At 40.9% G+C, this 16,595-nt stretch overlaps 1 protein-coding gene across 5 annotated transcripts in view; it reads left to right on the forward strand.

Annotated features, from left to right (window-relative positions):
• The first annotated feature begins 1,329 nt into the window (after window positions 1–1,329).
• Window positions 1,330–16,595, forward strand: part of LOC133502101 (sodium bicarbonate cotransporter 3-like) — a 53,826-nt gene continuing 38,560 nt past the window's right edge. For 4 of the 5 annotated variants that reach the window (XM_061822876.1, XM_061822545.1, XM_061822710.1 and 1 more), the window contains exon 1: window positions 6,250–6,449. In XM_061822876.1, the coding sequence (XP_061678860.1) occupies window positions 6,408–6,449 (42 nt within the window). In that variant the 5' untranslated portion in view covers window positions 6,250–6,407. Of the gene's footprint in view, window positions 1,361–6,249; window positions 6,450–16,595 lie in introns of those variants that run through there. The other variant, XM_061822791.1, reaches the window with a different exon arrangement.

The raw sequence follows: 16,595 nt of genomic DNA on the forward strand, positions 1-16,595 counted from the left end.
CAATGGCAATGGCACTTTGGGAAGCTCCAACAGATTTGAAGATTTCCCTGTCCCTTCTTTCCTCTCTTGGTACCCTGAGAAGACATCGCCACTTGGGACGAAACAACTTGACGTGAGCCCTTTGTGACAGAGCGGCTCAGAAGCTTACAGGACAAAATATAGCACAATAAAGACTTATTTTGCAATTGAGTAGAACAGATTGAAATGGCATATAATCATTTTAAATGAAACAAAATTATTATCTTCTTGTTTTTTGCTGGTGTTTTTTTTAACAATATAAAATGATTTCCAGATGTCTTAATATCATGTTTGTTACAAAGTTTGGTTGACATACCCCAAAGCTCAACAGTTATTTACGCATGTATTTCCAGAATTTATGTATAGTGTTGATGACGTAATCCAGACACAAATACCCAAATTTGTTTTTTTATTTTATTCAATTACTGGTCAATGCGCCATTTACATTCACCCTGACTGTCTATCATTGTAGGTTTAATCTACATTGGATATGCTCACCGTGATGTTTATTAGTGATCCTAAACTGGTTATGTGGTTCAGAAAATAGGTGAACATTTAAGGACAGTACTCATTTACCACAGAAAGTTTCTGCCTTGTTTGAACGTCCTGAAGGATTGATAGAGAAATCTATTTGGGCAATCATCACAACACTTCACAATGAATGTGCGTTTGTTTAATACACTTCACAGGTGGATGCCAACAACGGTGCTTCTTCCGCGTGTCTAAATTCTGACTCATCTGTCAGCTGCATTATTTAGATGGATGCGTCCTGGGTGGTAAAGAGTACACTTCTTCCTTGTGTGCTAATAGGCTCTCACTATCTTTAAGATTCAGGGTACAATTAGGAGGCGAGAGTTTGATTTCCCACCTTTTCAGTTCTATTTCTGAGCTATGAAGTGATTATGTCAGATGTTGACAGGCGAGTGAAAAATAAGCTCTATTTTTTTAGGTTATTCAAATTGACTTTAGTCTACAATATACAGTATATATTATCCATCCATATATTTTCTGAGCCTCTTATCCTCACAAGGGTCACGGGAGTGCTGGACCCTATCCTAGCCAACGAGGGGTAGGAGACGGAGTACACCCTCAACTGGTTGCCAGCCAATCGCTGTCATGATCCTGCCGCTTCAGCACGAGCTGTGCGGGTGTCCGCGCAGGTGCGCTGATTGGAAGGTGTACACCTGCGCCTCATGCAGCCTGATCATGCTATGGATTTATATGACCGCGATGACAACTGGCCGGCGCCAGTTCGTAATGATCTTCATGTTCCATTCGTGTGCTCCGGTATCCCTGATCGAACCTGTGTGTACCGACCTTCGTCCGTTCTCCGACCAACCTTGTAAGCCTGACTCGTTTGATACTTCTGCCTGCATTGATTGTTTTCCCGTGTACCGACTCCTGCCTGTCCGCTCATCTGTTCTCGTCGCTCGACGTCCCAACTACCGCTGCTGCACCTGTCTGCCTGCTCGATCCCCGACGTCTGCATATAATAAACGTGTCTCTTCTTGAACTACCTTGCATCTTCCGAGTTCCTGCATTTGGGTCCTACTCTCGTTTCCGATGGGACGTGACAATCGCAGGGGACATAGAGACAGACAACAGCAGCATGCACAATCACACCTAGGGGTTATTTAGAGTCTCCAATTAATGCATGGTTAGGAGATGTGAGAGGAAACCAGAGTGCCCGAAGAAAACGGGGAAAACATGAAAACTCCACACAAGGAGCATTTTAACCCCGGTTCTCAGAACTGTGAGGCCATTGCTCTACAGCTGTACCACAGTGCTGCCGGTATATATTATATTAGCATAAAATAATGTAACAATACACATGAGTGAAACTGTTGCGACGATCTTGGTGGGGGTTCTAGGTGTAAGTGTGAGCCACAAAGCCAATGTAAAGATGACCTATTCATAATTAAGCTTTAATTGCCAAAGTGAACTAGATCCTTATATTAGCATTAAAAACAAAGTGTGAAAATCTCCTATGGTACATTTAGTTACAGTAGTGATTGAGCAATAAATTATCAGGCACAAAGACTTAAAACTCTGTTTTTGAGAACTGCCCGCTGTGAAGGCAAAACCGCTGTTGATACAGCACTGTCATCTACTGGTGAAAGTGAGTTAGAACAATTCAAAATTGGTTTCAGTCGTTTTGGCCACAGCGTCTTGCAAAAGGTGCTATGCATCCATCTGGGAATCAAAGCCCGGTCTATAGAAATGTGAGGCAGCCCCCCAAACCAGGCGTTCACCTTGTGTGTCGTGGCCCGGGTTAACAACGCCCGCTAACCTGCAGGGCGTCGGTGGAAATTCAGCTACTGTGGGTCGAAGACAAAGAAGAGGAGGAAACCGGATCCATCGTCAGAAGAAAAAGAGGAATGCACAGAGCCTACAACTGAGTGTAGGGACTTTGAATGTTGGGACTATGACAGGAAAAGCTCAGGAGTTGGTTGACATGACGATTAGGAGAAAGGTTGATATTCTGTGCATCCAAGAGAGCAGGTGGAGAGGTACTAAGGCTAGAAGTTTAGGAGCGGGGTTTAAATTATTCTACCACAGAGTAGATGGAAAGAGAAATTGAGTAGGGGTTATTTTAAAGGATTGTAGTGTTGTGCGGCCTTTCAGAAAGAGGTGAGACAGGCTCTCGATGGACACCAGAAGCTCCCGGAAGACTGGACTATGACAGGCAAGGTAATTAGAGAGACAGGCAGGAGAGTACTTGGTGTGTCTTTTGGTAGGAAAGGGGAGAAGGAGACTTGGTGGTGGAACCCCAAAATACAGGGAGTCATACAAGGAAAGAGATTAGCGAAGAAGAAGTGGGACACTGAGAGGACTGAGGAGAGGCGAAAGGAGTACATCGAGATGCGATGTAGGGCAAAGGTAGAGGTGGCAAAGGCTAAACAAGAGGCATATGAAGACATGTACACCAGGTTGGACATGAAAGAAGGCGAAAAGGATCTCTACAGGTTGGCCAGACAGAGGGATAGAGATGGGAAGGATGTGCAGCAGGTAAGGGTGATTAAGGATAGAGATGGAAATGTGTTGACTGGTGCCAGTAGTGTGCTAAATAGATGGAAAGAATACTTTGAGAAGTTGATGAATAAAAAAAAATGAGAGAGAAGGAAGAGTTGAAGAGGCAAGTGTGAAGGACCAGGAAGTGGCAATGATTACTAAGGGGAAGTCAGAAAGGCACTACAAAGGATGAAAAATGGAAAGGCAGTTTGTCCTGATGACAAACTAGTGGAGGTATGGAAGCAATTTGGAGAGATAGCTGTGGAGTTTTTGACCCTCTTTTTCAACAGAATACTAGCGGGCGAAAAGATGCCTGAAGAATAGAGGAAAACTGTTCTAGTTCCCATTTTTAAGAACAAAGGGGATGTTCAGAGCTGTGGGAATTATAGAGGAATAAAGTTAATGAGCCACACAATGAAGTTATGGGAAAGAGTAGTGGAGGCTAGACTCAGGACAGAAGTAAGTATCTGCGAGCAACAGTATGGTTTCATGCCGAGAACGAGTACCACAGATGCATTATTTGCTTTGAGGTTGCTAGTGGAAAAGTACAGAGAAGGTCAGAAGGAGCTACATTGTGTCTTTGTGGATCTAGAGAAAGCCTATGACAGAGTACCAAGAGAGGAACTGTGGTACTGCATGTGTAAGTCTGGTGTGGCAGAGGAGTATGTTAAAATCGTAGAGGACATGTATGATGGCAGCAGAACAATGGTGAGGTGTGCCTTAGGTGTGACAGAAGAATTTAAGGTGGAGGTGGGACTGCATCAGGGATCAGCTCTGAGCCCCTTCCTGTTTGCAGTGGTAATGGATAGGCTGACAGATGAGGTTAGACTGGAATCCCCTTGGACCATGATGTTCGCAGATGATGATTGTGAAAGCAGGGACCGTGCAGAGGAACAATTAGAAAGATGGAGACATGCACTGGAAAGGAGAGGAATGAAGATTAGCTGAAGTAAAACAGAATATATGTGCGTGAATGAGAAAGGTGGAGGGGGAAGAGTGAGGCTACAGGGAGAAGAGATAGCACGGGTGGACAACTTGAAATATTTAGGGTCAACAATCGAGAGCAATGGTGAGTGTGGTAAGGAAGTGAAGAAACAGGTCCAAGCAGGTTGGAACAGCTGGCGAAAGGTGTCTGGTGTGTTGTGTGACAGAAGAGTCTCTGCTAGGATGAAGGGCAAAGTTTACAAAACAGTGGTGAGGCCGGCCATGATGTACGGATTAGAGACGGTGGCACTGAAGAAACAACAGGAAGCAGAACTGGAGGTACCAGAAATGAAGATGTTGAGGTTCTCGCTCGGAGTGGCCAGTTTGGATAGGATTAGAAAAGAGCTCATTAGAGGGACAGCCAAAGCTGGATGTTTTGGAGACAAGATTCGAGAGAGCAGACTTCGATGGTTTGGACATGTTCAGAGGCGAGAGAGTGAGTATATTGGTGGTAGGGTGCTGAGGATGGAGCTGCCAGGCAAAAGAGCGAGAGGAAGACCAAAGAGAAGGTTTATGGATGTGGTGAGGGAAGACATGAGGGCAGTTGGGGTTAGAGAGGAAGATGCAGGAGATAGGCTAAGATGGCAAAAGATGACATGCTGTGGCGACCCCTCACGGGACAAGCCGAAAGGAAAAGAAGAAGAAGATCTATCGATATATATATATATATATATATATTATTTGTCCCGTTCAGGGTCGCTACACCGTGTCACCTATTTCCATTTAAGCCTTTCTCCTGAATCTTGCTCTCGAACACCCTCATGTCTTTACTCATAACAGCCATCAATCTTCTCTCGCTCTTTTGCCTGGCAGCCCTATCCTCAGCACCCTTCTACCAATCCTGTAGATTTTGAAGAAATGCAAAGGGTGAGTTAACAGATTTACCATGCATGTACATTGGGGGAATTCAAATACTTATTGTGAAATAATATAGCTTACCTCAGGCACGTGCAAACATTTTGGGGCCAGGTGTTAAAGCTCCCCCCTCCCCAAAATGAGTCACACAATTAACAAAAAAAAACCCCAGTAGATTTATTTCCCTTTTTAAATTATTTACTTACTTTGATCCATCCATTTTTTGAGCTGCTTATCCTCACGAGGGTCACAGGAGTGCTGAAGCCAATCCCAGCTGTCATCGGGCAGGAAGCAGGGTACTCTCAGAGCTGGTTGCCAGCCAATCCAGGACACATGCAGACAGACAACAGTTAGGGTTAGGGTCAGTACTCTCAATCACACCTAGCGGCAATTTAGAGTCTCCAATTAACATGTTTTTAGGTTGTGGGAGGAAATCGGGGTGCCTGAAGAAAACCCAAGCAGGCTCAGAGAAAACATGCAAACTTCACACAGGCGGGATCAGGATTTGAACCATTTGCCCAACACTCTAACCAGTTGTTCCTCCATGCCGCCTCTTACTCCATCCATCCGTTTTCTTTTGCCCCTTATCCTCACGAGGGTCACGGGGAGTGCTGGAGCCTATCCCAGTTGTCAACGGGCAGGAGGCAGGGTACACCCTGAACTGGTTGCCAGACATGGAGATAGACAGCCGCTAACTTTTATCATTTATTGTCTTTATGTATTAATTTCTGTAAACAATGCAGCCCTATGGGGCCACAAACCAGTGCAATCTGTAGGCCGGTCCCAAGCCTGGATAAATGCAGAGGGTTGCGTCAGCAAGGGCATCCGGCGTAAAAACTGTGCCAAACAAATATGAGCGTTCATCTAAAGAATCCCTTACCGGATCGGTCGTGGCCCGGGTGATGCAGGAGATAGGCTAAGATGGCAAAAGATGACACGCTGTGGCGAGCCCTAACGGGACAAGCCGAAAGGAAAAGAAGATTAATTTTTGTAAACACAGTCAAACCTACTTAGAAAGGCCTGTGTGGATCATCAAAGGGCACAATTCTGACAAGAACTCAAAGTTAATACCGAGGTAGCATTGTTTCATCAATGAAGAAATCAAAGGGGCTTCAAAGTTTTTCTCCTGGTTTAAAGTGCGTGGTGCTGGAACACCACTAAGGGTCTATCTATGCACGCCCCTGTCTGAGATAGTGCATGCTAACTGAGATTGAATTGAAATAACATCTATTAATCATGATTAGTTTGGTTTACGTAAGTTTAACACAAATAGCCCGCTTCGCCGTTGTGCAGCGAACCAAAATCCAACTACGGAGTGACGTCTTGCAGTTTGATTAGTTTGAAATCTGTATGCCGAAATGTTATTGGCCAACCTTTGTTGTCAAGCATTGCGGAGGCGCGGCCTTTCTACGTCATCGACAATCGCACACCGCCCAGCCAGTGCGATAGTGTTCACTCAAGTGTCAGTCTCGCCGGTTTCCTCTACGCTACGCGACCGGCAAAAGAAAAAAAAATCCAAAGGTCTAGCGGGGAGTACGATGGATGAATCATCGGAACAAACGCGGCCCTTCATGAGAACAGTATGTACCCGCACCCCACCGAAAAACGCTCACTAGCCATTTCGCCCGTTTGTGTCTTTGTCCGTCTTTACGTTGTGTTTGCCAGGCACCCAGCGAAGCACAAGAGATGCTTCAACGGGACTCACTCCGGCAGCTGCTATTGTTAGCCGGCCGGCTTTCTTATTCTGACACGTGGCACGGCGTTAAGAAGTAATTTGACTTGGTGTGCGAGTGCGTGCTTTTCAGAAGAACGCGTTCTGAGGAAATGCTTTTTATTGGAGTTTTGTTGTTGTTTTAAGGAGGTTTTGTTACAACTTCCTAGCTAATGGGCTAGGTGGGCATGAGCTCGTCCAGGTTTGATATTAACCTTTTAAAAACTTGTTCAAGCGTTTGGTTGAATCATTTGTTAAGGTAAATGTACTCTACGTTTAATAAAATGGGAATCGATCTTCTAACATGAAAAACAAATTCTGTGTTCTCGTTAACAACACAGTTAGTAGCAATTGACAAGCTTCTGATTGGCTTAAAAATGCAATTTTACAAAGACAATATTTCTGTGGTGGACCACATTTCATGTATGAAATACTTAATTGTAGTTAGATTTTGACTTGCTTGATTCAAGCAATCAGCACTGAAATAGAATTCGAAAAATATAGTCAACATCACTTCATGTGGGCAGACTGTATGGGAACAGAATCCCAGAAACCTGTCCCAGCCAGGAGTAAAGCATTAGTGACAGGTGGGATCATGACTGTCAAACTCCAGAGCTGTCCGAACAAATCCTAAAAAGAAATCGGTTGCAGTGCTAAGTTTACAATGCCTAACTGACAGATATAAATGTTGGTGTAAGGTTCCCTACTGCTATGTTTGTGTATGCTAGTCTGTCTGTTGGTTGAGGTACTTCCTTGTACATGTATAAGCATGAGTTTACTGGTGAGGAAACATGACCCCTTAGCTGCTCATTGAAAAACACTTGCTTGATCACTGCCTACGTCTTTCCGCAGTTACAGAAGTCAAGTCAGTGGTTTTGTTGTTGTGTACAGAGTCAATACTATAATAATAATAGTTAATGTTATGCTGCGGAAAATTCTCTGGCTGAATTAAGACAAGAAAATTTACGTCTTAAATACACCATGGTCTAGCTCAGGAGTGTCAAACTAATTTTTCTCGCGGGCCGCATTGTAGTTCCGGCTTCCCTCAGAGGGCTGTTGTGACTGTGAAACAATAAAAATATTTAATCGTCTCATTATATTTACATCAATTTATGTACTAGTTTTGGAATCAGAAATCAAGGGCAATTGTTTTTCAATTGGTAACAAAAATGCTTCTAATCCAAGTGGGGTGAAACAGTTGGCGGAAGGTGTCTGGTGTTCTATGCAACAGAAGAATCTCCACTGGGATAAAGGGAAGCAGAACTGGAGGTAGCAGAAATGAAGATGCTGAGGTTCTCACTTGGAGTGAACAGGTTGGATAGGATTAAAAATTAGCTCATTAGAGGAACAGCCAAAATTGGATATTTTGGAGAAAAGATTAAAGAGAGCAGACTTAGATGGTTTGGACATGTTCAGAGGCGAGAGAGTGAGTATATTGGTAGAAGGGTGCTGAGGATGGAGCTGGCAGGCAAAAGAGCGAGAGGAAGACCAAACAAAAGGTTGATGGATGTTGTGAGGGAGGACATGAGGAGAGTGGGTGTTAGAGAAGAAGATGCATGAGATAGGCTTGGATGGAAAAAGATGACACACTGTGGCAACCCCTCACGGGACAAGCCGAAAGGAAAAGAAGAACAAAAATGCTTGTAATATCTCAACTTCATCATTTATGATAATGCCTTTCTTTAAATTTTGGTACAGATTTGGCAGGAATAATGAAAATTTTCACTCTAGATTTGGTTCCGCGGGCCACATAAAGTCATGTGGTGGGCCAATTCTGGTCCCTGGGCCTTGAGTTTGACATCTGTGGTCTCGCTGTTACATGTTTAAGCTATTTAATCAACATATCCACGATGGAAATTTTGCTTTTTATTGGTTGTATGCAAATAGTTGGGTATTTCGAGAGGATGTCCAACCATCAAGTGTGAAGAGAAACAATCAAATAAATCTTTTAACTAATCTATTTCTGAAAATCTGGCTTTGAGCAAGCAATTTCACACTTCCGCTACACACCGAGTTTCTCTACCCATCACATGTTCAGGATCACTTGAGCCTTTCATGGGAGCCATACTGAGGGCTAATTTATGGCAAAAACAATGACATCTGAAACATGTTATGCATGAAACAAATGTTTAAGCTTTGTAAGAGGAAGCACAACTGAGTGTTGAGTACGAAGTATTGCTTCCTTTGATGAGTAATTTGTGGTATTATCTTTGGAGCTGTTCACTTCACCACCCAATTTAAATTGTGAACTAATTGCACGAAATGTCTTGTTTTGATTTGGAGACTGTAAGTCCTTTGAGTACTTGGCTTGAAGGTAGAAAAGTCCTATAAAGTGAAATAATGAACAGCAGTGGTTCTGAACCTGTAATAATTTTTGACTCCACTTTTAAAGAAGTATAAGAAAGTACATTTATTTTATGTCTTTTGTCCATGGTAGACAACCGGCCCTCATATTTGTTCTCTGCTACCTTATTGGTTTGTTTGGGTATGGTGGAGTAAATTGATAACCTGTTTAATGCTTTGTGTAAACATGCTCATGAAAAATCTGCCTTAAAAAAAAAAGATCATCCAAAAATCTAGAGGTCTGACTGTCATAATTTTTTTTACATAATGCAATATGAGATGTGAACATATTGGGTGAGATTTGTCCTTCTTGACTCAGGGATTAACTCCACAACATTTGAAATTGAATAGCTTTTTTGTGAAGCCCCCAGACAAGTGTCGGGTGGTAGAGAGGAAAATTATTGCCTCATAGCAGTAGCATGGAAATATATTTATCTATGTTCTGTCTACTTGGTACTATATGGCCAGCATGAGTTTCATTAGAATAAAAAAAACTGTGCCTCATATAACCGTCACCTGCCATTGCTGATATTTTTTTTTGTTTTCTACTGGTGGAGGCAGAGTCAATAATATGGAAAACAGATGAGTGACCTTTGAGTTCATTTTGTGTATGACATATTCACCTACTACTGCAATTCTTCATGGAGTAATCAAGTACTAAAAATGTTGTTTCACAGAAGGTAATCCTGTGAGAACACTATCTGACCACACTTAAAGCAGCAAACAGCCTTAATAGAGATTATATTGCTTTGTCACTTATGGTGGCAGCTTGTTTTCACCAAGATGCCAAATTACACTTGTCATTCAATTTAATGATGTAGATGTACATAGACACCTGAGTAAATTGTGATAACATGAAAAAGTAATGCTGTTAAACACTGTAGCTCTCTTGAGTTGCTTTGACTTCCAAGTAGTTCTTTCAATCTGAAACTCCTACCAGGCAAGCTGCCAAGTGATTGGCTATGAGACTTAGTGTGTGGGTTGTTATGTTAATTACTTTACTTGTTTAATTTCAAATGGAATGCCCCCCAGAGGCACAACTATTTGTAAACAGAATACAAAGTAAATTTTTCACAATATGCTCTCTTTACATCTCTAAGGACCTGGCCAACCGCCATATCCATACAATTAAAGAAAAAACAACTTTCTTGTATGGATTAGTTATTAATAAGGGAAGAATGGACTGTAACACGAGGTAGATGTAGTATTTAGTCTTTAAATGAGGTGACTGGCATCCTTCTACCTTCTCTCTCGACAGGCTTATTACAAAATGATTTTTTTTTACAATTGTATGAAAGTTAAGTTAATGAAATGTTAATGTGACCTAAAACGCCACCATATAGTTCAGTTTTTCTGATGGCAACAGTCAGGCTGCAGTATCTGTTCATACATTCACGATTTTGCGTGGCAGGTAGTGCTGTTTCTAGTTTGGCTTTACCTGTTCATTGCTTTCTAACCAGTTGTTAAGTTGTGGTAGCTTAATGTTTTGTATTTATGAAGGATCTGTGCCCTCAGTTTCACAGAGCCAAACGGCCATTAAAAAAACTGCTGATAGACAGGAAGAATGCAAACATAAAGGGTGCGATGATGGCATGTGCCCTCACTGTGGCACAAGACTAATACTGCGCAGTAGTAAACGTAAGAACTGTACGGTGCACTATTAAACGGTACAGAGCAATGCACATAAACTATAGGTAATCTCTTTAAACTAGTTATAGAACTAAATATAACAGCTAAATCTATTACAGAGTTCCCTCATTTAATGTGGGGTTTCTTTTAAAAAAAAAAAAAATACCCGCGTTAAGTGATATCCGCATAGAAGTTGATTCCCCCCATTTAAAAAAAAAAAAAAAAAAAAAGTTTCATTTTATATATATATATATATATATATATATATATATATATATATATATTATTGACAGGATGCTTTTTCATCTACAGTGCATGTTTTTTATGTACAGGTGAGTTTTTTTTTTTAATTTACAATTTTTTTCATTTAGAATATATTTTTTCTTATACAGTTTTTGGGGCTTTACTTCTATGTTTTAAGGCTTTCTATAACTACATACATTATAAACTTTTCTAAGACAGGCGTTAGCATTTTTTCACATTTATCTTGTTTAAACAGTCTCAAAGTTCAAAACTTCATAGATTTAACAATAAGTACACAACTATTTTCCAGAATTAAACCAAAGATCAAAACCTCTTTGGGGCCAAACCATTTATTTGAGAAATAAATATATAAACATCCCTCCATCCATTTTCTTCCGCTTTATCCAACACCGGGTACTAGCATTTTCCTATGAAATGAAAAATATTACTTTTTAGAAATAACAAATGTAATTTTCAATGATCAATCTATGAGGTTAGACACACATGAAATTATTAATTGGAACTCTGGTGTAGCGTCCTTGGTGCAGGTGTCTTCCTAGTAAAAGACATAGCTATGGGTCGTTGGTGCTCTTTTATTCTTCTGTGCGAGAATATTCTTATAAACAAACATGCCACCTTCAATTATGTCTGAGAACTGAAGCCACGCACTTTGTGTATGGTGCGCCGAAACTCCGTGGGGCCCGCCAGCTGCCCCGGTATTTAGAGTGACCAGGCTACAATAGGTACGGTAGATCAAAACAACCTATGATTCAATATTTGTACTACGTTTCCAAAGTCTGCAGCCTTTGTCAATATGTTCAAGGGCTACATCTATTCCAATAGTAAGTAACTCTATACTTTATGTCATTTGAGCACATGTATCTTCTATTGTACGCTGTCACTTGTATTTGCATTGTTGAGCAACGAGTTCCATAATTGCCAGCTGACATGAAATGGGAAATTTCCCACCGTGTTTTTTGTTCCCAGCTTGTCGGGGGCGTGGTCATGCCAATGCCTGGCGCTCCTGGCAGCAGCCTCTCCACATGCGCCTTGTTTAAGCCTTGTGTGTCATGTCTTAGTTTGCCAGTTCGTTGCATGAGTACACAAGCTTGTTGTGTGTGTTTGATGTGCCTCGTTGTCACATCCCAGCGTTCCTGTGCCACTATAGTCATGTCTTGTTTCCATGTTCCATGTTTTTTGCCTGACGTAATCCGACCTTGATTCATGTTTTTTGGCCGTTGCCTTTTCGCCACGCGTTTCTGTATTGTCTCCTTTTGAAGCTACTTTATGCATACTGACCGAAGCCTGGTACTAATCCTCCGTTTAAACCACGTCCTTGCCTTGGAGTCTTGCATTTGGGTCCTACCTCTTGCCCTGTTTGTGACACTGAAGAACTTGAGTGGGATGATTGTGTTTAAAATGAATTTTGTCACGTTGAGGTTGTAAGTGGTGTTGTCTTTTTGCGACTTCAAACAAATTTGACTTAGCTTATTCAGCTGCATTCATTAGACTTCAGTCCAAAATGTGCCTACATCATCGTGGTGTGCATCAGTGCATCGCGGATTTCTGCCCCCCCCCCAAAAAAAAAAAAAATCCAAATCACTATGTACTAATGCACCAGCCCCAGCACGACAACATGAACCAGTGAAGCAAAAAAAAAAAAAAACGGCATCGTACATTAGTACAGTCCTGAAGCGGGAAGCCGCATTGATAGGGTGTAATGTGCCAACCCCAGCAAGACGACAAGGAACTATGAAGCAGGAAAAAAAAAAAAAAAAAAAAAAAAAGCCATTGACCTCTACTTCACAGTTTTTCACTTTTTGCGCATGGGTCTGGTGCCAAAAAATCGGGAAAAACGAAGGATGATGGCAATCCGTGTAATAATGAGGCTGCATAAATTGAACCCTGTTGAAGTGAGGGAACACTGCATATCCATATGGTGTTTTCATTAAAGCATCCATAATGATCTCCAGAGAATCCTCTATTATCATTGCTTGTCATGTCCACATTGTTCCCCTCCTTCTCCCCAAAAAGAAGAAAATATTCTAACCTCAAACAAAGACAACTTTTTAATTATCAGTGAAATGTCAATATTGTTTTTTTGGAATCTTAATGAATACACTCCTAGCTTCCAGATTGCCAAAATGTGTGCCTGTTTCCTTTTATCTGTGTGGGGAGATTGGTTTTCATTTGTGACCTGAATACCTCTGCGGGTAAACATTTGTATGCCCTCCGAACGTGTCCGTATGTCGTCCATGTGTTGCTGTGTGTGTGCGTTTTTTTAGCTCTTGGCCGGGGCGAATAAAATATTAATGGTGCCACGGTAGGATTGGCTGCCGAGCAAAGAGCGGGCAGAGTAGAGCAGACCACTGTGTTATGAAGCAGTTTGGACCCTTTCTCTCTCGCTCTCTCTCTCTCTCTCTCTCTCTCTCTCTCTCTCTCTCTCTCTCTCTCTCTCTCTCTCTCTCTCTCTCTCTCTCATTCTCTCTCGTTCTCTCTTTCGCTCTTTCACTCTTCCTTGCTGTATAAAGACACAAGTAGAGAAATCGGGAAAAGAAAAATCTGATTGTGTCCCTACTGAGTGCAGTCTCGACAAGATAACTGTCAGAAAAGAGGAATGAGCTAACGTCCTTGCTGGCTTTGGTAGAATCTCAATGGACAAACAGAGCCAAGAAAAGCATGTGCTAACGGTAGGTCGTCCTGTGTTTGCATCTGCACTCTCCAGTAATGGTGCATGCATTGTTCATGAGTTTTTTTGGCCTTCTAGAGCAGACCGTTATTAAACAGGGCATGTGCTGAGTTCACTGTGTAGTAGGTAGACAAATATGAGATTTTAGTCAAGTTCAAGGTGAAAAGAGGGGATGATGAAAGGCTGTTGTCTTATTCATTCATTCATTCATTCATTCATTCGACATGCTTTCTGAAATGGGGACATTTGCTTTCTAATCTTGAGTGATGATGTGGAGCGAAGAAACTGTGAAGAGACTGTTATGGCTGCTTGAAATAGCAGGACAAGGAGAGAGGAGACAATAAAAGGAGGTTGTTTGGGAGAGGTGGGTTAAAATAGGTTTGCCAACACAAAGGTGGTGCATGCTGTTTGAACAGATGTCGTTTTCTGACAAGGGTAAACTGTTCAGTCTAGTTATGAGCACTGATGAAAGACTTGTATTTATCCACATCCAATGAGAAACATTTATTTTTGTTGGGATGCTGTCAAATAGAAATAGATTTGCGAGGCACAGATATTGCAATCATAAGCTCCTTTATTGTCGTATCTTTTTCAACATACTGCCCTATCATTTTGAGAGTTTAGTTCACAATGAATAAAACTGACTATTTCAATACTGTGCTACACGTTTTATAAAATGCTCTAAATGAAATCAAACAAATATCATCGATATAGGTATCGTTTTGGATCTACAGTGAAGACATTTCTCACTTGAAATATGTTGCCACATCCTCAAAGAGTGAATAAGACCTCAAATTTTGGTTGACAATTGAAAAAAATAGATGACGGCATTTACAACCAGTGTGCTGTAGGTGTAATTTTAATAGACCTCACTGTGACATTTTCCCCATTTACACAGTTGATTACAAAACGTTTATTGGAACTTCAGAGAAATACACGATTACACTTTAGATATTGCTGTACTATATGTTTTTTTTCCCAAAAATATGAGCATTGTGTTCTTACATTGTACTTAGAACAGAGGGTTCCTAGCGTAGTATTTGAAGATTTAATTAACAACAGTACATACCAACAACAGTACATAAACAGGTGTTAGTAAAAAGTAACACATTTCAGCAAATACATTTTAAGAAACTTAGGGAGAATAAGATTATTATTTTTTCATTATTTTTAACCATCTTTAGTCTTTACATGTAAACCATGATTTAAGATTGACACTAATACAGGTACTTGCAATCATCGGTATTTGGTCCAGTTAGGTCAGTCTTCTATTACTAATATCATTCCAGAAAACTCTGGTGTGCATTCATTTGGTTGCATCTACTATATTTGTGAATTTACACTTTAATCCAAAAATAATCTGATCTCCCAATGCTGTGTGGTTAGTGAGGATTATATCAATCAACTTTAGCTCCCTTACAGATTGACTTAACTGGCCCAGGAAAGTAAGACCTCCATTTCTTGTGGTGGTATAAGACTGGGGCACTACACATTATCATGCACATCCACTTATATCAGAGGAATGCAAACACAAGACACACACTTTGTAGTGCACACATAAATGGAGTCCCAGATGGCCTTGTTTCTAACAATAGAGTGATTATAGAAATACATGTGGGAATCGTCATTTAAGTCAGGCTCATGATCAGGAATATAACATGAAAACCAAGTAGTGGCATATTGTGAATGCTTTCCATTACAATACTTTACCTGGTCTGCTGTAGCGAGTCAAGTCACACATTGAGGCCATGACATGAGGCAGTGATATCATCAATGTATCATGTATCGTTTCAGTATGTGCCTTCATCACCTTTTTGTTTTCCGTTCCTTCCCACTTGGCACAAGTGGCACATTGACTGTGGGAAATGGAAAAGATCCACCCCCTGTGATTACTCTAATTCTCTGACCAGGGAATTGCACATTGGATTCCTTTGTTGGAAAATGCTGTTGTCTAAAATGTAAAGAAAGTGTATAGTGTATCACTAAATCCAAAAGATATTTAGTGTTAGATAATGTTTGCTTTACACATTTAAACTAAAACTTTTGTAAGGAATTGTCCTCTTGAATGACCCTTCGATAAACTCTTCCTTTTGTGTATCCTTAATTCAGTCCATTCTTATCAACCACCCGCCCATGCCAACATTAGGTCACTGTCACCCTGTGGTATTTATAAACCCATGTGACGCTGTCTTAAACAGACTTTTTTTTCCCTCTGTGGTCTTGATACAGTACTGTACATCATTGTTTGCCTTATCAAATCTATGACTGAGGGTTGTCAATAGTGTACAAGTCCAAATCAATATTCCATATCATTTTGTTTATCTTAGAATATAATCTATTTTATTCTTTTAAAGTAATTTGGTGGATATTCTGACACTTGGGTCAGTGTGAGGTTATAATCTGGTTACACCATCATTTCTGTGTTTATAGCATGTTATGACATCCATGTGACATCTGTTAACTGGTCGTCCACCCACTTTCACCACACACACTGCAGTAACTAAATACAATTTCTCTGCAGCTGTCTGAATGTTCCAACACTTAAGGGCATGGAGTCCAGAGAACACTAATAACATATTTTGTAATATGACTAACCATGTCTTGGGTGAAAGAAGTATATTGTTTTGAATTTGTATGTATTTGGTTATTTTGAGAACTTAAAGTTCATCTCTTCTTTTGCATTCATGCTTGTAGCAGGCGTAAGGGAAGGGTCGGACAACCTTTTGCCACTTTTCACCACTTGTACCCTTAATCTTCATCACAACCCACACCTCAGAACATTAGGTTTACAGTTAGGGAACGTAGATCGACTGGTAAATTGAGAGCATCAGCTCTTGGCTGTGCTCCTTTCTCATCACAGAAAAAAACTTGTAAAGTGCACATCACTGCTAATGCTGGAACAATGCCGTTTCCAAAGTGACTGTTGGTAATACACTAAGACGTCATGGTTTAAAATCATGCATGGCACGGAAGGTTCCTCTGTTTAAACCAGCACATGTCAAGTCCAGTCTTAAGTTTGCCTATGACCATTTGGATGATACAGAGAAGTCATTAGAGAAAGTTTTGTGGTCAGATGAGACCAAAATAGAACTTTTAGGTCATAATTCCAAT

This window comes from Syngnathoides biaculeatus, chromosome 1, assembly GCF_019802595.1.
Source record: "Syngnathoides biaculeatus isolate LvHL_M chromosome 1, ASM1980259v1, whole genome shotgun sequence".
Taxonomy (NCBI): domain Eukaryota; kingdom Metazoa; phylum Chordata; class Actinopteri; order Syngnathiformes; family Syngnathidae; genus Syngnathoides; species Syngnathoides biaculeatus.